Genomic DNA, 21,092 nt, shown 5'->3' with positions numbered 1-21,092 from the left:
CAGAGTAGAGGGGTTTGAGACTTGTAAATTAACAAGGAGCTATTGAAATTCAGAATTATCTCAATTTTTCACAAAAGAGAATGGAATTGTACAAGGTTACTACTTGAGCAAACTCAAAGCAACTTTCATACTGATCTTTTTGTCATAAAATTTTAAATTTTAACATATCTGGGATAATAGATGTTAACAGGAGCTGTCTTTTTAAATAATTGGTTAAAGAAAATGTATTTCCCTAGAAGTTTAAAGAAAGTTAATTATCCAGTACTGTCTTAAGCCTTACCAGTTATGTAGCTGTTTATTCTGCCTTATCATGTTATATTTTGCGTTCTGTTTTGATGTGTTTTATTGAAGAATCTCTTACCAAATGCCAGTAATCCAGAAAGAATTGATTCATGGCATGCAGAGTTATAGAAGTTATTATATAATAAGTATTATTAAGTTATAGAAGTTATACAGTTTCTAAGTACTAGAAGCCTGTAGTTATAATGTGTCTCTTTAATTAAAAATTTAAAAGGAAAAAAACTTGTTTCCTACCTTGTGTGAACACCTTTACATCTTGTTTCTCTTGATTAGTTGGTACTAGAATGTTAGTCTGTTGCTTTAAGTTAATATAATGCTTTTTTCCTTGGATTAGTAGTAGTAGCTGGTTTTCCTGGGTCAAGGGAACTGAGTATTTTACTGATGTTTGTTAAGCTTGAGAGCATCATCTTTTCCTTAAGAGTTTGCAGATGTCACCTCTTGTAAACAGTGTCCCATGTAAATAGAGAAATAATTTGTCTTTTCACTTACAAGTAATAATAGCAAATTGCTATTAAAAAAAAAAAAGTGTTTTGTTGTCAAACTGTCTACAAGTATGTTAATGTTAACAGTTCATTTTTACAAAATTAGGACTGGGCTCTTGGAGTTCTGCATGCCAAAATAATTGCGGCCATAACCCTGATGGGTCCCCAGTGGTGGCTGAAAACTGTTATTGAACAGGTAAGACAAAAATGTCCATGTGAAATATCTGTATAATATACTTCAAACATTTTCGGAATGCCTGAGTTGTAGTGATGGAGTAATTTGAGTAAGAGAATAAAAAACTCAACTGATCTTGTAGATCTTGTAGAATCCTTTTAAATTGCATAATGTAATCCATTAAAGCATACTTAACAATAAACAAAAAATAAACTTCTGAAATCAAGAGACATATGTGTGCATATGCAGTTTTATCAGATTTGCATTAAAGTGAGAAACATCAGTATTTCTTCAGGTGAATTCATATGTGTCTAAATACTGGACATTATTTATGGCCACTGCTCAAGAAAAGAGAATTTCTGCTTTCTCCAGAGCTGTGGAGTTTCCCTTGTTCATAGCTGAGTGCATATGAAAGACAGCATTTCCTTTTCCTTATGATTATGATGCAAGACGGAACAGTTCTGAGTCACATGGCCTGTTGCTTTCTTTGGTAGAAGTGGGGGTTTTTTATAATAACTTTAAAGTTCTACACTTTGTCATATCAGTGAAGTATCCCAGCAGTTTGTCGGAAGGTAAATTCTCAGCCCTGCGCTGTATGTCCTGACCTCTATACAAAAGGTGCCTCTCTTGATAAAATCTACCACACCATCCCAGTTATTAAACCTTTTACTGATCACTGAGTGTCACAGCAGAAAATGCATTCTTATTTCTGTGAGTACCTTTTGATGCAAACCACAGCTCTTCCTTCCATTTTGAATGCACTCCCTGGGCCCATGTTATACGTGACCTCTGTGAGCCCTCCTTAGCAATGGTTACCTCCAGGCTGGGGGAGAGAATCCACCGTCCAGCTGTGTGGTGTAGCTGTCTGAAATTGGTCTTTTCTCATTATTTGTGTGGTCACAATGAGATCTTAGCTGCTCAGGAACTGTGGAGGCTCTCTCTTCAGGCACAGTCCCCACATGCAGAGGATATAGTCTGCCTTACCAAGTAGAAAATAAGATGCTGTTTTTTGCCAGTGTTACCCAATTAGTGAATGGCTCTACTAGCACATACAGGATCTTCTTGCAGCAAGTTAACACCGCAAAAGTGATCCCAGGTTACCCACAAAACCACTATTCACAGCTCTATTTAATGATCTTCTAGCTGGTCTCTTGAATTCCTGCAACCAAATCACAGAACTTTTGCAGACAAAGTTGTTCTCCTGCACCTGATTTAGATTTTTTCCTGGAACCCTTATGATGTAGATTGGCACAGAATACATTTTTCCTCTCATAAGGAGAAAACCTCTTGTACAGTCCTGTAATTATTGCTGTAAGAACAAAGCATGGCTTTCTTGATTGATCCATTCTACTTCAAACTTGTTCTTCTTAGGTATATGCAAATGGGATTCGTAACATCGATTTACATTTCATAATCCGTAAACTGGCAGCACCGGTGATCTCTGTTCTGTTACTTTCCCTGTGTGTACCCTACATCATAGCCTCTGGTGTTGTACCTTTATTAGGTATGTATACATTCAGAATACCTGTTTATCATCTTATGGTTTATAGTAATGTAAATATATTTGTGGAAATAACACTTCAAGCTCTAGGGGTTTGGGTTTTTTGTTGCTTTTTGCTTTTGTTTAAAAAAAGGTCAAAAATCTGCTATTCTGCAAGTAGAAATGCTTAAGGATTGCTGCATCATCTCAGAAGCTTTTGGGAGGCTGAGAATGCAACACATCAGTCTGGTTGTTTTTTTATTAAACTAAGTACAGAATACATCAAGAGTGTGGGACTGAATAATATTTAAAAGTAGGAATGTAGGTATCTAGCTAGTAGTGGAAAGAGATTATTAATTAATTTCTTCTTTGAACAACCAACCTTTAATTTTAGTCTTTCTTTAAGAGTTACACTGAGCTGAGAACATCTCTGACTTGTCAGATTCTAAAGGAAGCTTAAATTTCCTATCTCCTCATACTTGAGGGAAATAATGTTATTAGTAGCAGGATAGATGTGCTTTTACATCAACAGTTGCTTTGGTTGGTAGTTAATTCTGACATTAAAAAGATGTTCCAAAAGTCCCATTTTATTCTTCAGCCTCTCTAATGCAGACTTTTGTAGTGTCAACACTTTTCCAACACAAGGTATAGAGAAGTCAGTAAGGAGGAAGAACTGATAAGCCCAGGTTTCTTCCTGTGGCTTGTCACTGTGTTAATGGAGAACTTTGAGCTTTAATGCTTCAGGTGAAAAAAAAGCAGCAACTGTCATGCCAGATATCTGATATAAACATGTGGGTGTTATTTGTTTCACAGCCCTTCTACTGGAGTTAGAGTATAACAAAAAAGCATAGAAGGAGGTGCAGAAGCAGAAATGCACATGTTACTTGAGCAGTGCCAGATTTTGTGAAGGTTGTGTCTTGTTTTTTAGGAGTTACTGCTGAAATGCAAAACCTAGTTCAGCGACGGATTTATCCCTTTCTGCTCATGGTTGTGGTTTTGATGGGAATCCTCTCCTTCCAAGTCCGCCAGTTCAAGCGCCTTTATGAACACATTAAAAATGACAAGTGAGTATACAGTGTGGGGATTTAATTTTTTCACTTTAAATTGTGATTGAATTCAGATGTTGTAGATACTTAGAGCTAAAAGGGATTTTAAGAAGCTTTCTAGAAAAAAAAGTCCCTCTGCTGCAGACCTAAACTGGTTGTGGTAAATGTTTTATCTGTGGTTCAGGCAGATAAACACAGGAATAGACTCTTTGTAAATGGAAGACACTCCCCGGTATCTAACTTGAATGTGTTTTACCACAAACTGTTTGTCTCTCCCTGTGTAGTCTTGAAGGACACATGACCATAATAATTGGAAAATATCTGGATGTAAAATCATGTCTCAATCTGCTGCTTATAAAACCATTCAAGTTTTTCTGCATGTCTTTTTTTCTTATTCTTTACTCATTACCCAATTAACTTGTTAAAGAACATTAATTTGATTTGATACTTAGTCCATACCACATTTTGCAATGTTTTCAGTAATCACTACTCTGCATTACTCAGATGTCTGATAAAATACTATGTTTTTTCCTGGTGTTTGGTGTAGATGTGAAATTAGTAGTATCTGGAAATATTAAAGTTGTAACTGAATTTAAATGCTCAGCAGACCAATTTTTGTCTTAGCACCTTCCATTTGGTAGCTGATTTAAATCCTGTTCTCCACCTCCCTTTATAACATGTTCTGTAGCGTTGAGCCTGCCTTAGCTAATATTTATATTTACAAATGGGTTTTGAGCTAAACGTTTCTATCTTTCAGGCAGAATGTGTATTGAAATGCAACTTGCATTACTGTTACAAGTTGTTTTCTTGTTTAAATAGAGGCATGTAAACAGCATACAAAGCTGTGAAAATGTATCTAAGTGGAAATTACTTCAATAGTAAATTATTGTTACAACTGTCCTTGTAGACAAGACATCTGTTCAACTTCAGTTAATGATCTCATTCCAGGAAGTAAGCATAGTCATTCTAACTAGTAGAGATTTGTGTTTAATTAAGTATTTCATGTTACAAATTTCAAAAGCATATACAAGTTTTTGTGACATTTTAAAATGTGCAAAAAATGGGATGGTTGTTTGGTTATGTTACCAAGAGGAAAGGTGTGGTGGTGAAAATGCTTCTAAAGGAAACAGGAGGTTTCAGGGGAAGAATTTATAGGTCTATGTGGTTCTTCTACTTGTAGAGACAGCATAAAAATAGGAAGAATGGAAAGGAATTTAGATGGTAAAAGGTAGGAGTATAAAACAATGATATAGAGGAAGTAAGGAATAATGTGAAAGTCAGGGAAACTGCCAAGCTGATGAGATGGTGAAGTGCTGAAAAGGTATTTAAGTAAAGGAATCTAATAGAACTTAAGCTTGACATGTAGTAGCATTAGGGTCTTTCATCTCCCCTTAAGAAAGACTGAGCTGCAGTAAAAGTTCTTCCTTTACAATATTTACTTTTTTTCAACCAAATTGTTTTTATCATTAGATATGAGCTGAACCTCTCTTCACTCTTATCAGTGCATCTTCTGCATTGTAGCAGATTCTTTTTTGAATGTAAAACCTCACTAGCACTCTAATTTTGTTTTGTCTCTTGAATTGTTGTTACAGATGTTGAAGTGGCAGTGGCTGGAACAGACACTGTGAAGATACTCTTAAGTATCACCTAGCAAAAGGGCTGGGTATATAAATAATGTAAACATAATCTATTTCACATCATTAAGGGGGAAGAGATCACTTGTAGAATAACTTTGATTGCAATGAGAGCTACTTCTGCAGCAGAGGAGGTAGAGTAGATTTGTGTTACAGAATTTTATCAACATTTGTTAATTTCTCAATGTTTTTATTGTCATTCCAGGTACCTTGTTGGGCAACGGCTTGTGAATTACGAACGAAAGTCTGGTAAACAAGGCACATCAACAACTCCACCTCAGTCTTCACAAGAATAGATGGTCATAATAAACATCGTGACCTTCCCTTTGCCTTTACATGTCCTTTTTCATAGACTCTTCTTCAGTCTTTGGATATCTCTCCCAATAATACTCTCAGCAGTGTTTTGGCTTCTATTAGTCACATCCAGATAGCAGTTAAGGCTCTATTCCTTATCTGCATTTTCTGGTGTTATCAGTGCTGTCTGAGATCTGTATATGTGTAAATAGAAGTATCCTGACACCCTAAAACCTTGGATTAAAAGGAATGTGCATTGTACATCTTTAAAAAAGTATATTAATTTATTAAATCTAGTTGTCACTTTATTTTGGACTGCTGTTCTGTTGACAATGTGCCACAAAGCAATAGTGCGAAGAGGCAAGATGTTTTTATAAAATTTGGAGCTTACTTTATGGTGTTCATAACAGTTCTTATTGTAGTAAAATAGTATGATTTTTTCATGAGCAGAAAGGCCACACAGAGAATATCAAAAGTAAATAACTGCCTTGCAGTCAGCAATGAAGTGGCTGTGGTGAGAAAATGAACTATGTATCTTGCTGTCAAGTCTTTTTTATTATTTTGTATAACACCAAAGCTGTTGTACATTTTCTATTGCATAATTGTTTTTCATGTGTCTGAGTTTGTAATATTGTACAGTTGCTGTTAAATCAAGAAAATATTTCCTCTTCTCAGAATCCAGATGTACTTGTTTGAGGCTCAGCTAGTTTTTTCTGTTGGGTCAAGGGAGGGGGTTGGTTTTGGGAATCAGAATTTCCAGAATTTGAAACAGTAAGTAAAAAAATTTGCTAATGCTAGGTAGTGGAAACATTTAGAGGTACCAAGGAGAATCAGATAGGTTCACAACTTAAACGGTAGCCAATTTCTTATTAACAATAGGATTTTTCAGAACCTCAAGAGGCAGGATGAACCGTATCTGATGTGTTTGCACGGGAACAAAGAGCATAGTGTAAGCAACGTTCTGGTCTGGTCCTTAATTAAAGAGCTTGAAGTCTCTTTTTTTGTGAGTTACCAAAGTTGCAAATAGCAGTATGAATTTTGTATTGCACAATTACTTAAAAAAAAAATTAAAAAGACCCACAGCAACAACAAAAAAATCCCTTTTCTTTCAGAATTGGTCACTGTGAATTTTTATAGGAATAATATTGAGAAGTGATCTGTCATGTACCACTTATTGCCTGTGGAGCAGAAAAATACCTGTGCTGTTCTACAGGCAAGGAAGAGTTAGTAAATTTCTTTGCAAGAAAGAAAGGCTCAAACAAGAGCCACCAAATCAAGTCTGTGTTATTTCCATATGTAGATAGAGGTCTTTTGCAGTAATGTTTGGGGAGGGATTATGTAGATATTTTAAAGAAAAGACATAACAGTATCACAAAGCTTTAAGTAGCATCAAATCACATGCTTAGATTGCAGTATCTTTCCTAGATTAAATGGGGGAAATGTGAGTATCCAGTGCAGTAATCAGGAAATTGATGAAACATTTGAATTGCTAATTGGTACACTGTCATTCAGTATTCTGTACTTAACTGTATGTGTATATAATTAATACTTGAAAATCTGGCAGGTGCTTTGAGAGTGTCATCTCCTTTTGTTGGTGTTGCATCTCTGATCATGTGTATTTTGAGCTAATATGGTTCAGGCTGTGATGTTGGTAGTGTATTTTGGGTGCCTGAACTCATGTACTTAAGGCAGTGAGCACAAGCCAAATGCATCTGAAATCTAGTGGCAGTAGGATTGGGCTGTCACTATCAGGTCAGGAACTACTGTTTTACAGAATTACTGTTTTCCTGATGGGTTTGAACCACAAATATTACCCTTTGAAGTGATTTGTTAGGAAATTTCCAGTGGCGTGAATTCATAGAAAAATAACCAAAATATTTCTCTCATTCATTTGTTGCTGGCTAAATGCTAAATTGAGTATTTGCCCCATATATTTTTGATGTGCATAAATATTGCATTTGACTATTTACAGTGGTGTATATGATGGGACAGATATATTTTCACAAGAATAAATTCACTGGTTACATCCGTTCTTACTTAGGCCAAGATTCTGTCTTTGACATATGTTCCATAAACAGTTCCAGAATGGTCTTGCCACTGAAATACTGCAAGCACTACTGTGCATCATCCAGAATTTGCAGTAGTGTGCTTCTTGTAACTATGTTTTTATCAAGACAAACTGGTCTTAACATTAAAATTTATTAAGAAAAAGCCTTTGTGCTGTTTCTTATTACTGTATTTTGCAAGTCATGGCAGAAAAACACTGAATTGGGCCAGTCATGTAATGTGAACTGTTAACTATTTTAATGTAGCTTACATGATCTGTGTTTACTCTTTGTTGCAGAGAACTGGTTTCAAATCAAACTGTTGTACTTAGTTTTGCACTGCTTTACAGATACCAGGTGAAGTTTGTTTCTGAAACTGTCCATTGTGAACTTCCAAAAAATCTCATCTCCTTATTTCTATGTCTGTTTTGGGGAAAGCAAATGGAGGTGTTGTATAGAAGAAGAATTAAATAACACTAATTTTGTATTGTTTTAATAGTTTGCCTTATTGTGCTGAGTGTACTCCTCTGGCATAGAAACTTGATATTAAGCATGGAAGTTAACTGGATGTTGCTAAGACAGGTGACAAACTCTGTGCCAGTGATTTCCATCTGTGCTGGAGGACCACGGTGTGCAGTGGTCTTACATTGCTCTTAAGGTGGGAAAAGTCCTGCGTGTGCTTTCACCACAACGTGTTGGCCTTGGGTCTGGAAGGGAGGGGTTGGAGAGGGGTACTGGTTTCATTCTATTGCCTTCACAGTGTGTGGAGTATCCAAGGCTGTTGGTAGTTCTACAGAGCTTCATCCAAGAGCTATGAGATGGTTCTGTAGCTGTCTTCCACATATTGGAAGAATTAATTGCAGCAGGGCTTTGACCATTTCTACAGAGATTGTTTTGTATTGATTAAATATAGTTAAAACTCTGCATCCTTTCTCTGACTCCCCCTCCCCCCTGGGTAAGCCTCGGTTACTGCTTTTCAGTTTTGAGGGCTCTCTGTAACCTCTTATTTTCTTCCAGCAACCTCCTCAATAAGATGCCAGCTCTAGCACCAGTTACAGTAACATCACTTTTCAGCTGAGTGCATTCTTTCCTTGCTTTCCCCTCAGCCTCAACAAACATTTTCATAAAAAGCTGCATATTCTTCAGAGAACTCTATAAAAAGCTCTTTACCATACAAACAGTAGTGATTTGTTGATGCCACTGCCTGGCATGCTGATGAGTGGTGGTGTTTTTTCCTCATCCTCCACTGTCTGTCCATGCATTTATCTCTAGATTGGAAATGCTTTGTGGCACTGTCAGTGTTCTTGTTCTTGGGGCACGGGCACTGTGCAGCCTGAGCAATGAGGGGGATTCTTAGCAGAAATGAGAATACAGCTAATAAAAACATGAAACAGGGAACTGAGTCTTGCTGATACAATGGAGTTCAGGATGCCAAAATACAAAAAAAAAGGAGCCTGTCTTCTGAAACAGATAAGGAAACAATTTTTGCAAAGCCTAAAGGTAATTTAGAGCTCTCTTATTTTGATACTTCAGTTCTAAATTAAAGAGAACTTTGAAATTGTATTATTAACAACAGTTCTATTAAATTGTGAAGCTATGTTTGTGGGTTTTATTTCTTTGTTTGGAAGTCACCATAGATGGAGAAATGATGTGCTGAAATCCAAGTTACTCAATAATGGAGATTTTTATAAGATGGTATTTACAAAGGTCAAATACTGTTCCAAAACAATGTTTTTAATTCAATATAATACTCAGTGATGGAGCAATGACAAGACAGTTCCTCAACTCAGCAAATCAATTTTGCTGCTTATATTTTTACCTGTTGCCACTTGCTGCATAGTGGCCAATGCCAAAGCACACAGGTGGTCTTTTGGTTTGTTTTCCTGTATAAGAAGAATTTAAACATTCAGAATTCTCTGACTTTGGGTGCAGGGAGGGCATTGAAGGGCATTTAACCTTACTTATCTGATTTATGTTAAATCACTCGGCTTTTACAGAGTGTTTCTGTCCCTGGAAAATGCAACTGGTGTTACCTAGAGAGAAGGCCTAGAGAGGTCTTTACAAGATTAAGCATGTTCTGGACCAGCATACAATTAGTCTGTCTCTTATTTTCCAATTATTTTTCATTCTTGTATGAAAGTTGTAGCCTTCTTGCTTTTTCCAGCCGTTTGCAATTCATCTAGAAGAATGGGCTTTATTGTGTTTTTAACGAAGTACTCGGAAAAAACACCACTTTGTAGTTGCTGCTCTGTCCCATGGTACAGCTTCAGACATGATTTTGTTGCCCTGGAGGCTGCATCCACTGGAGTTGCTCCAGCCTGTAATGAGCAGCCGAGCTGCCATTTGAAGCTACAGCTGCTGCGGGTAATAGATTTAAAAAAATAAATCACCTTAGGTCTGTTTTGCAGCTCAGGCAATGTTTGCTCGCATTTCACCCAGGCCAGGAAGGGAGGAGGTACCCCAAAGCATGGCGTGTGTCGTGTTCGGGGAGCCAGGGACGATGGAAGCTGCCACACCCCGGGGGCCAGCGGCTAGAAGCCAAGCTCCCTGCCCCGCACTCTGCGGGTGGCTTCACGCTAAGGTGTTTCAGGTCTTTCCAGAAGTTAGTAGCGAACAGGTATTACTTCTGAATTCCGCACTACATCCGCAGCAACTCCTCTGCCCGCCCCGCCCCCGTTGGGCACCCGGCCCGGCCCCGCCCCAGCCTCTCCTGCGTTGCCCCGGCAGCGGGACAGCGGAGCGGGGCAGGTGAGGCGCTTAGCCCGGGCCTCCCCATGAGGGGGGGACGCAGGACCGGCGGGGGCGGGGAGGCAGCCTGCTTGTGGTGCGGGGGTGCCCTGGGGGTGCTGCCCGCCGGCCGGAGACGAACTGTGGGGCGGAGGTTGGGCTCCCCCCGGGCGCCGGGGCCTGGGGCAGCCTCCGAGGGTGTGCGTCAGGGGCTCGTAACAATGGGTGATGCGGTAGCTCGGGGCGGCCCGAGAGGAGGCCAAGGGGGCCCGGGACGGGTTCGCTGGGCAGGGCCGGTGAAGAGGCCGGTCACAGGCAAGAGGGCTCCTGCCGGACTCCGGGTCTATGAAGTGCTGTCAGCAGGAGCTGGGCCGGGCTGGTGTGCGTCTCCCTGCTTGCCGGGTTTAGCTTTGTACCTGGCTGCCTAAAAAAAAAAAAAACAACAAACCAGAAAATAAGAACAAATAAGAGGTGAGAGAAATGAGGTGACCTTAGCACTTAAGGAGCGTGTGACCCGTGTGACAGCCCAGGGGGTATTGCTACGGAGAGATGGTGACAAGGCTGGCTGACCCAGCTGCCTTTTTGTTGTCCATTTACCGTGTCTATGTACAGGAGGTCGCCCCAAGATCAGGAAACACTTTTCCAGTGTAAGGGTGACTAAGCACTGGCACAGGTTGCCCGGAGAGGTTTGTGAAGTCTCACTCCTTCGAGGCATTAAAAAACCCCTTTGAATAAGGTCCTGGGCAACCAGCTCTGGATACTAGTGCAGGGCCTCGATCTCAGCCCTGCTGTGACTGTAATTAATTGAAGAAAAGTAGCTTTTTTTCTCTCTCTCTTTGTATTCTTGTAACTTTGTATTTTTTTCTTTGACTGCTTCCCAAAGGCACATGTATACAGCTGTGTATTCCTTCCTCAAGATTTTTCTGTTCGCTAGCTTAACCTGAAATTCCCAACTCTTTCCTTTCAGTTTGAGTTCCCAGGCTAGAGCTACATTTTTTTAATCACTACTGAAAGTGCCTGGCCAACGTAGTAACTAAATGCACACTCTGAAGCCTGTTCCTCATGCAAATTTGCTGTGTTGGAGTGATGAAGATGCTATACCCTGCCAAGCATTTCTTCAGAAATTAAGTTCTGAGTAAGGTTTGATCCTCGAAGCAGCCTTGAGTCACAGCAGTCCCATTCCTTCATCAGTGACTTTGGCAATCATCATCTGCTTGCTCTATCTTCTGCACAAAAACGACAAGACTCTTCTTGGCACACAATAGTGAGTTGTCAGTATAGCTGACATTCACACTGGCACGTGTGGTGTGACTTGGCTGGACTACTTGTTCTCCAAATAAGTAGTGTGGCAGGTTTGAAGAGAAAAATCAGTTAAAAACTATCTAAAGAGGGTTGTTAAGGTAGTAGTTCTTCTAACCTGGAGCTGTGGTTGGAGTCCATGCTTCAGCCTTTTTAACTGGTGTTGCCATCAATTTAAGGTTTCTAGCTTTTAAGTTTTGGTAGAAGCACTGTTGTCCCATGCTGTCATCCACCACCACCTTCCCTCCTTCCCCCCCTGCAGCGTGTGCACACACACATTTTCATTTGTATTCTGCATCTGTGAACTGCTGCCTTATTGTTATTTCTTCCAGGTCCTTGTAACTGAACACAAACAGACCATGCCTCTTCCAGATACCATGTTTTGTGCTCAGCAGATCAAAATCCCCCCTGATCTGCCTGACATTCTGAAGCAGTTTACCAAAGCTGCCATCAGGACTCAGCCCCATGATGTTTTGCAATGGGCAGCTGCGTGAGTATGATGCTCAAGTAATGATGTAGCACTGTGTATGTAGACCTAGAAAATCTCACTCCTCTTTATTATACAGTGAAGCTGGCTTGAATATTAAACCAGCCTGTGTATTACTTGTGCACTTATGTGCATTATTAATGCAGCTTGTGAGCCTGTAAAAATAGTGCAGGGCTTGTTTTATTTTCTGTTTCATTGAGGTTTAGGACTAGTGTATTTCTGGAATTGCTTCATTTCTGTATAGAAGAATTCATCTTCATTCTTTTGTTATTGCCATTAGTTGCTCTGTCATTCAAGACCAAAGAAATCCTTTAGGATCTTAAAATACCAAACCTTTTTTATTTTTTTGCCTTTAATGTGAGATTTAATGAAATTATTGGAATTCAAAGGAAACCTAGAAATAGCTTTCTAATTCTTAAGCTTGCCTAGGTTTCTTTTTTTTTTCGTTTGTTTCCAGGAATAAATGTAAGGTATCTCCTTAAATGTTACTGTTTGTGATCTCTAGATGATAGTCCAAATAAAGTCTTTCATCGTGAAGTTGGTTTAAGATATTTAAATGTTTCCTCTTAACATATAGGTTTTTTCTTCTACCTCAGCCTCTCACTCTTACTTTTTAGTGTCCTACAGTTTTGTATGGACAAGCTTTTGGAAGGTATCTGAGATGTCCTTAGCTGGGGAGATTTTAAAAGTCCATGCTGTGTATAGGGGAAAGCTATTAGCAAAGCCAGGCTGGAGTCTGGCTTGTCTATTAAAAGAAAAAGTCTGAAACAGAGTTGCCAGAGCTTCAGTGTTGGAGAAAACAAGCAAGGACGTTTTAATATGGATGGGTGTGTCTTAGGAATGTGATGGAGGTGGGCTGTAGTGTCTGACTGATGGATGTGCAGGGAGCTTGCCCTAGCTGAGCAAAGTGACAGCTGCCAGGTTGCTTAAACCTGTTGGGAAATGGATGGAGATGAAAAATAGTCCAGGAGTTATATGTACATACAGACCAGGCATCAATTTCTATACAGTCACACTAATTCAGTTCTGCAGTGCTGCTTGTTGTGCATTTAGGTGATTATTTGCAAGACATGGGATAGCCTGGGCATGGACATGGGTGACCAAGGCAGGTGAGGGAAGATGAGTGGAGAAACTCTTAGGGTTAGACCAGCCACTGACCAAATTAAAAGTTAAGTTTTTCTTGCCTGCTTCAGGTTGCTGGCCAGTTACGGCAGAGGTGGTTGCTTTTAATTAAAAGGATCTGCTTCTAATTCCTTTTCTGCTCCATTTTTAAAGTTTTATTTGGAAGTGAACAGAAGAGTTGCAATGTAAATAGCCAGTTGTGATCTTCAGGTGGCTTGTGAGGAGAATGTTAAACAAATGAGCCCTCAGGTGCTAGTCAATAGAATGAGGAAAGCCTGTGCTTTGGTTTGCAAGCACACTCTGATGTGAATACATCACTCTCTGCCTCTTCTAAGAAGGGCTGAGTATTATCATACCCAAAATGACTTAAATGCCTTAAGAATTATTAGAGAGTTTTAAAAAAGAATGTGGAAAGCCTAGCAGTTGTGGTTTCCACTAAAAAGAAAGAATTTCCACTAAAAAGAAAGGGGAGATGGGAGTTGTGTGGGCGGGTGGCTTGCCAAGTGCTGCTGCTCCTGTAAGGGACTGTGTGGATTCACCCACTGAACTATTATGTCATATTAAAAAAAAAATCATCTGAGCTTTTACTTCTGTGTAGCTTGTAATGGCCATGGCCACTGAAGTGTGCTGCTCTTCCCATATACCTAGGTACTTTTCAGCACTGTCAAAAGGCGAGCCCCTTCCTGTGAAGGAGAGGATTGAAATGCCTTTTGCAACAGAGACAACAGATGCAGGTTTGACCCCAGGATTCCTTAAAATCTTGCACAAGCAGGTAGAAATATATTGATATATTTTGGGGGAGAGTCTGTGTTCTTAGTTTCATTCTGGTTTTCGGAGTTCTCACTGTGGTCCCCTGATATTGTTTCAAGTTTTCTCCCCAAGGCACGGTGAATGTTGCAACACTGCAGGAAAAATGGAAGGACTTGTGCTTGCCAGAAGAGCAACTGAACACTCTCCTCCAACTGGACAACTTTGGGGAGGAGGTGGAATGGATGAAGTTTCTAGCACTTGGGTGCAGCGTGCTTGGCAAGGTATGTTTGTTCAGGAGACCTTGTATCCAAAAGCAAATGGTTGTACATAATCATATGGGAGGTAGACCATAGACTAATTCATGCAGGTGGACTTTGAGGAACAGTGATTGCTTTTGCAGCAGCTGGCAAAGTGCCTTGCATGTTTATTTCTGTTCCCCATCAGCTTTTGGTCTGGGGAGCTTGACTGAGATGGCAGTAGAGGAGCAAGGTGTCCACAGGGAGCTTGGAACACGAGTGAGAGGATGATAGAGGAATGCTGCCTATGGCATCAGTATAAAAGTCCAAGGAGAAATGGAGGAAGAAATTAGTTTTTAATTGATTGTATAGTCAATTAAGTTTTCACAGAAGCAGTTAATGTGACTAAATCTATATTTAATTCTTTAAATGTTAGTAATAAAATCTTAGCAGAGCATTTCAACAGAATGAGATATAAAGTGCATTAAACTGATGTTCTTATGAAGTATAATATTTTTAATTCTACAGTAGGAAAGAAGGGATATTTAAAAGAAAATACACATCAAATAATATTTTGACAGTGTTGGAATATCTGGAAAGCCTGAACATTAACCTGGCCTGCCAATGCAATCATATGTGTGCGCGTGTGTATATAATTTACTCATTTCAACTGTGTGTTTCTGTCTTCCTCTCAACATAGTTTTGTAGTTTGGGTTTTTTTCTTCATTTCAAATAAGTCACAGCAAGGTTGTTAATGAATAAAATTAAAAAGTCAGAACAAAAGCAGAATCACAGAAACATGATTCTGATTAAGCTAGACAGTCTTGAATTTACCTCAGTTTATCCATCCTTCCAGATACTAAGTGAGTAATTTGATTTCCACTCTACATATTGAAACTTAAACTTCAGTTTGCTAAACTAGAGAGGAAGGCACACAAAAAAATTTCTGTTCATTTTCCTGCAGCTGTAAATTGTGTTCATGGTTGAACAGGGACACAGGTAAGACACAAGAATAGACAAGCATTGAGCTTCTTAAAAACACCAGTCACCTGAAGTGTCTTTTTGTAAAGCACTGATGCATTTTTACAGCCTTGGAGAAGTGACTTCAGAAGTAGCCTGCTAAACCACCTTTGAAAGATGGGGACAGGGATGTAATTAACTGTGGTGTGTTGTGAGGGGGAGCAAGTGGCAACTGGGGGTGGCAGGAGCAGGAACAGAAGTAGCACAGTAGCAAACTGCAGAGGCTGGAAGGCCGTGCTGAGTCTGACACCATGGAGGCAGCTGCTTCTCCTTCCCTTTCCTAAAAATTAATATTATATCATAGTAAAAAGTTCATCCAAAAGATATAATTTTCTGGGTTTTGTAGATGTAGCTGACTTAGCTGCTGCTGAGAATTCAATTAGATCTATTGAGATAAGATATATATATATATATACACATATGATACATGTGGGCAGGCATAGTGATGTTTGAGATTTTACAGTAGCAGAATAGAGCAATTTGTCCATATTGGAGACAGAGCTCAAACTACCCTGTGCAATCTTTAAATGTCACAGGATTTTAGTATTTTTTTTTACTCTTATTTCTACTAGAATTTCATTATTGTTTCCATCCCTGCATCTGTACTAGAGGGTAGATTTGGGATTAAAAGCTAGGTAAGAGTGATAAAGCCTTCATGTCATTTACACTTACTTTTAGTGGCTTACAGTGTGTATTTTGTTGTGGTGTGCAAAGGATGTTTGTGTCTCTGGTACTGTTCCTCTAATTTCTTGACTGAACCTTCCCTACAGTCCTTACTGAGTTCAATGAAACATGCCTGTGAAATCATAACAATGGACCCAGAAGGTGGAGCAGCCAGTGTGCCCTTTGAAACATTCTCATTCCTCTACTCCTACTTGGCCAGTATTGATGGAGAGATACCAGAGGAGAAAACTGAAGCTTTCCTCCATGGAATTAAACAACAGGCGTAAGTGCAAAAATCTGTGTGTGGGATTTTAATGTGTAGATTGCCCCTGGGTTCTCCATAAACCTTTAATTTCATGTGAATAATCTATCTTCATTTCAGGTATAGCCATAGTGACAGGATTAGAGGTTGACTAAGGTTATGTCAAAAGTGCACATAGTTATTTCATGTTAAGTGGTCAACATCAGAGTTTGAACTGTAAAATCACAATGTATTACTTCTCCATCTGTCTCTGAAATATTGCAGTCACTGCCTGGTGGTATGGTTTTCCCTGTTAGGAAGCAATTACATACAAGTTTCTGTCATCTGCATATTACTGGTACTGGAGCCAGGAGCATCTTATGGGCTACTCTTTTAATTTAATATGGATCATAAATCAGAGAGGAAAAACTGGAAGTTCCCATCCAATGTCTGAAGTTTCTATGTTTCTCCTGAATTACTGCTCCCTAGAAACTTCTGAAAAAATGTTTAGTATGTACTTGCTCTTAAATGAATTGGCTCTTCAATGTTTGTTGTATTAGCTATGGTAAATAGTCCTGCTTTTCATAGTCTTTGTGTATGCTGCCTTCAGCGGACATAAGGGACAGAGGCAGGACATAGTCCCACCTGAACAGTTCATCCTCTTTTGGTATCCATACCAGGCTGGGGTGCCTAAGTACATTTCTTGTCTCTCATGTTTCTCTTTCTGCTTGGTCTGAGATCATTTTGTAGTAAGCCATCAACTGATGCAGTTTTTCACAGCAGGAGATGTGAAGGTTGAAGGTTAAAAAGCTCATTGCCAGGTGATCTGTTTTGCTATCGACAACAGCTGAGTTCAGGTCTTTTCTGTGTTGTGTAGTCACTGGTTGGCTTCATAATAAGAGTGGGACAACCCCCACTGCTACCTCTTGACTTTCTTGAGTATTTTGTTAGCAAATGATGAACCACTGTGACTGACAGGTCTCTCATGTATCAAGGCAAGGTGATTATTTGTAGCACCTTATTAGTGTGATACCAAAGGTCTTGCTGCTGAATAGCATACAGTTGCTCTGGGGCAGGTGAGTTCAGTAGACCTGGATGCAAAGAGAATGTACCTTAAAGGAGTAATGTATATGTATGTGTATATATATATATTTATGTACACACTGTGGTGTTTAAAAGCCTTTGTATTGTTCCTGAGGACTTGCAGGGTCTCAGATGATCTGTATGCTGTTAGTGTCTGATGAGCCTGTATGTTACATGCTCACCTTTCAGTCAATTAAGACAAATGGCAATATGAAGGCCACATGGATTTGGATAGCAGAAACACTCTCATCACTGATGTATGCTAATTTATGGATTACATTACTTCATTTTTTTTTAATATATATAAAGACTTAAAGAGTGCAGTCCAGGAGAAAAGCCAAGCCAAGCAGGTCAGTGTAGCAGTACCAGCTGTGCTGTGGTCCCAGTGCAGGATTTTTGGGTCTCCTATGTGCACTCCAGTGATCTGGGTGTTGGCAAGATTGAATGCTCATGTAGAGGCAAAAGATTCCCCTTGCTACAGCCAGACTTTTTCCTTTTGTACTGTTCCTCAAATCCTTCTTCCAAGACTGAGAACAGCCTGGTAATGATCAGCCTGTTCAAATTGTGCTGCCATTTTCTGATGTGTTGTCACCATCGTTGGTGCTCACAGCCTGTTTGTTCTGAAAGCTTCTGGACACCTGTACTGCATGATGGTCAACAGGGTATTTGCATAGTTTGGCTACTGGGGTTTTTTTTTCTTTTCTTTTTTTTCTTTTTTTTTCTTTCTTTACACACCAATACTACACTGTTGCTTTAGACAGTTGAACATATTTTTGTCATCTTTTATAACAGCAAAAACTTCAAATTCACAGGCTTGTGCTAGCAGTTCTGCTAACTAGGACTAATTCCTGTGAGGTGCTACAGGAGAAAGTCTCATTTCTGATAGACTTGGATTGGTTATGTGATGTCTTGTGCCCACAAAATTCAGTGGGCACTGGAATTCAAAGCTTTTTTAGCAGAGGGAGGAAAGAATCCATCAAGATACTTCATATATTACTGCTAGACTTAGCATGGAATTAGCATTAGGAATGTAGTAAAATGATAGTGTCTTCAATCCAGCTTTCAGTAGTAAATTTCCACTCATTTTATCCATGGTCATACATCCATCATACAAAATGCACTTTATTTTTAACCAGTTTTAGAAGATGTAAAACAGGCTTGTCCTTTAAGTGCTGCCTGTAAGGCATGTTTGCAAACAGATCCTGACTCTTTCTGCCATCTATCTGGAACTGGACTCTGTCTTAGATTGCTACCAGCTCCACGTACACAGGAGCTCAAAACCACACAAGTACACACATGAACTGAATTTTTCACAGTAATTAGTTACCAGATTGACAATTTCTAATAAGAACTGCTTATTATAAATAGCTCTCTTGCTTGCTGTTAATATAACCCTCAATTGTATCTTGCCCAACATGCTAGGATTTACCATGCTAGTGTTCTATAACTTCTGGTTTATTCCTTTCCAGTGACCAACAAAATGGGATGGTGCTACTTAGAAACTTTGTGACCCAGCCTTCATCAACAACTTAAGTTCTGATTGAACCTACTCTTCAGCCTGGGTGAACAGGAAAAAAAAAATAAGGAAGAAATACATGTAGGAACATCTGTGTTCAAAGGATTGTTTTTTGCATATTACAATGAAAGAAGATGCTCTTCTCTGTCCGTTCCTTTTCTTTATCCCACTTTGCAGTAGATGTTGATTGAATTCATGGTTCTACTGTTCTCCTGCCTCTCCAATACCCATGCTCATACCTAGGGAGTGGTACCTTCACTTATTTGTTTACATTGAGTAAAATGTGTTTTGCTCTGGATCTCTTCCTACCTATACTTCATAAGAAATTGTAAGAAAATATGTGGCACACAAAATTTACTTTAGAGAAGACTGGCCACCTCTAATAACCTGTGCATTTCTGGTAATGCTTCTGGACAGCACTGACTTTAACTCTTACACAAGTACAGCTTGTCTTTTGACTGCTTTGTCTGCATGAAGAAGTTCCATTAATAGCATAGTTTTACAAGGCCTTACCCAAGAGAACTTAATGAGAACCCTGTGGCTGAGCTGGCAGAATAGATATCAACTTAAGAAATTAGTTGGTAGGAATTGAAACAAGTGATGTTTCCATATTGCTTTCCCTCTAATTAGGACCCTTTCAGAACTTTAACATGTTTTTTTTCCCAATTCTTAGATGCAGGATCTATTTTAAAGTATGTCTTGTTTTCTGACAGAAAAGGCCACTGTGTTTGGCATGTAGATGAGAAGGAATGCCTGAGAATTGTTTGGTTTTCAGTTGAACAGCTACAGTAAATACAGAAGTCTAAATCAATCATAGCTAGACTATTTCGTGACAGATAATCACACTTAATTGCAGAAGTGACTGAGGTAAGAGACAGCATGCTGGCAGCTACACTGAAACCAGAGATGCCATTAACAGAGAAGCCTATGGAGTGCCCTCTCCTGGCAACTCGACCAAACAAAACGAAGCATTGTAGGAAAGATGGATCTGCAACCTTGTTCTTTCCTATTTTCTTACTTTGCAGACATAACAAGGCTGCTGCCTTGGGTGAAGAATTAACAGAAAAATTATTGCTGTAATAAGAATCTCACTGAAGTGGAATTCTCCTGCATACTCTTAATAAGTATCTGTGTGTCTCAAGTCTTTTTAACAACCTCTATTGCTAATATTTATATGATGTCAGCATAAAGAATAGGAACTCCTCCTAGCTATTTCTGGAGAGAAATGGGTACACACCTAGTGTTTTAAAAAGGCAGTCAGCAATATTTCAAGTGTCCTCCTGTTGCGTTAAAGTGAGTAAAGAAATTTGGCAGAAAATAAACCCCCTTGCAATCCAGCTGACCTTCAGATATTAGAGGAGCTGGGGTGGCCAGGCTTAGGTTCTGAGTGACAGACAATTAACTTTTAGGAGGCTGGAAAATAAGGTTCTGGATGCACTACTAACACCACACCAGTAAAGAAATCACCGTGGATACACACTGGAATTCAGTCACGCGAAATGAGGTTTCTTACCACAAGATGAATGAAGAGTGAGATTTATTAAAGCTCAGCCCTTTGACTGGTCCCAGAGGGCAGGGGTGTCCTTCCCAGAGATGGTATCTTCCCTGACATCCATCTCCCCCAGCCAACAGATGGAGCTTGAGTGACTGCAGTCAAGGATCTTTAACAGTGCTTGGTGCAAAGTTCTCTCGTTTGTATTTAAAGGTCTAGGCTATAAAAACATTGAGTGTGCAGCCTCCGTGAGGGATGGTGGCACCTTGGAGGTGGGCAACTTCAGTGATGGAGCTGTGGTTTTATATTAAAATGAGATTCTAATGAGCAAAAGTACACTCTGGGTGTCAAAGGGTGGGAGGTCATTGGCCCAGGGTATTAAAAGTGGAGTTAGTTGGTAGTGCTGCCACAGAGCATGGCCACAGTGTCACCACTCTGCTCCACCCTCCATGCAATTTCTCTTGGAGCTGGCACACTGAGTGCCCCTGACTGGGACATATCTATGGTAGGCACGGTACACTGGCCCCAGACCACTGGCTCCAAATGCTGTACGTTTACTTAAAGAGCACAAATGCAGCCTGGGTACTTTCTAACAATTCTAGCAATTATTCCACAGCTTGGTATACCTCCTCACTAGTTTCTGTGGAAAGCTGTATCCTCACTTGCCAAATGATAGTCATCCCAGATTTGAGCAACTTTCCCATTACTGTCCTTTTACTGCTAGCTGCAGTTGGAGGTATTTTAGCCTGCTGGAGAACTCTGAAATCTGCCCTCTAACCTCTGGTACATTCTGTAACTGGACACTAAGTGCTGTCTTTCTGGAACACCGCTTCCAGAGGTGACAGTATCAGGTGGAAGCATAGGAAGGAAGCTTTCTTCATGCTTCTTCCATTTCTATTGATCCTGGTCTCCAGGAATTAGCTCTTTTCTATATCCACTTTGGATACTAATAATGGGCCAGAAAAGCAAATTAGTACAAGCTCTCACAGATAATATGCTT

At 39.6% G+C, this 21,092-nt stretch overlaps 2 protein-coding genes across 2 annotated transcripts in view; both read left to right on the top strand.

Moving 5' to 3' along the window:
• MARCHF6 (membrane associated ring-CH-type finger 6) overlaps positions 1-7,949 on the top strand; it is a 43,830-nt gene extending 35,881 nt beyond the window's left edge. The window contains exons 23-26 of the mRNA XM_030444328.1: positions 889-978; positions 2,329-2,461; positions 3,366-3,501; positions 5,323-7,949. Of these exons, the coding sequence (XP_030300188.1) occupies positions 889-978; positions 2,329-2,461; positions 3,366-3,501; positions 5,323-5,413 (450 nt within the window). The 3' untranslated portion in view covers positions 5,414-7,949. The remainder of the gene's footprint in view (positions 1-888; positions 979-2,328; positions 2,462-3,365; positions 3,502-5,322) is intronic.
• Positions 7,950-10,145: 2,196 nt separating this feature from the next.
• ROPN1L (rhophilin associated tail protein 1 like) lies at positions 10,146-19,637 on the top strand. The gene is made up of 6 exons (XM_030446019.1): positions 10,146-10,204; positions 11,815-11,972; positions 13,740-13,863; positions 13,961-14,122; positions 15,868-16,043; positions 18,554-19,637. Exons 2-6 carry the CDS (start codon positions 11,842-11,844, stop codon positions 18,615-18,617), a joined length of 657 nt encoding a protein of 218 aa, XP_030301879.1. The 5' UTR covers positions 10,146-10,204; positions 11,815-11,841; the 3' UTR covers positions 18,618-19,637.
• The last annotated feature ends 1,455 nt before the right edge of the window (positions 19,638-21,092 follow it).

Source organism: Calypte anna, chromosome 2 (assembly GCF_003957555.1).
Source record: "Calypte anna isolate BGI_N300 chromosome 2, bCalAnn1_v1.p, whole genome shotgun sequence".
Classification (NCBI taxonomy): domain Eukaryota; kingdom Metazoa; phylum Chordata; class Aves; order Apodiformes; family Trochilidae; genus Calypte; species Calypte anna.
The sequence above is the reverse complement of the archived record's forward strand: the minus strand, read 5'-3'. Positions and strand labels throughout refer to the sequence as shown.

What these genes read in the sequence shown, in the direction of transcription:
- ROPN1L (XM_030446019.1), top strand. Translation starts at nt 11,842, where the DNA reads ATGCCTCTTCCAGATACCATGTTTTGTGCTCAGCAGATCAAAATCCCC. An exon ending in GGTGCAGCGTGCTTGGCAAG is followed by an intron (nt 14,123 to 15,867) that starts GTATGTTTGTTC and finishes CCTTCCCTACAG; the next exon opens with TCCTTACTGAGTTCAATGAA. An exon ending in CATGGAATTAAACAACAGGC is followed by an intron (nt 16,044 to 18,553) that starts GTAAGTGCAAAA and finishes ATTCCTTTCCAG; the next exon opens with TGACCAACAAAATGGGATGG.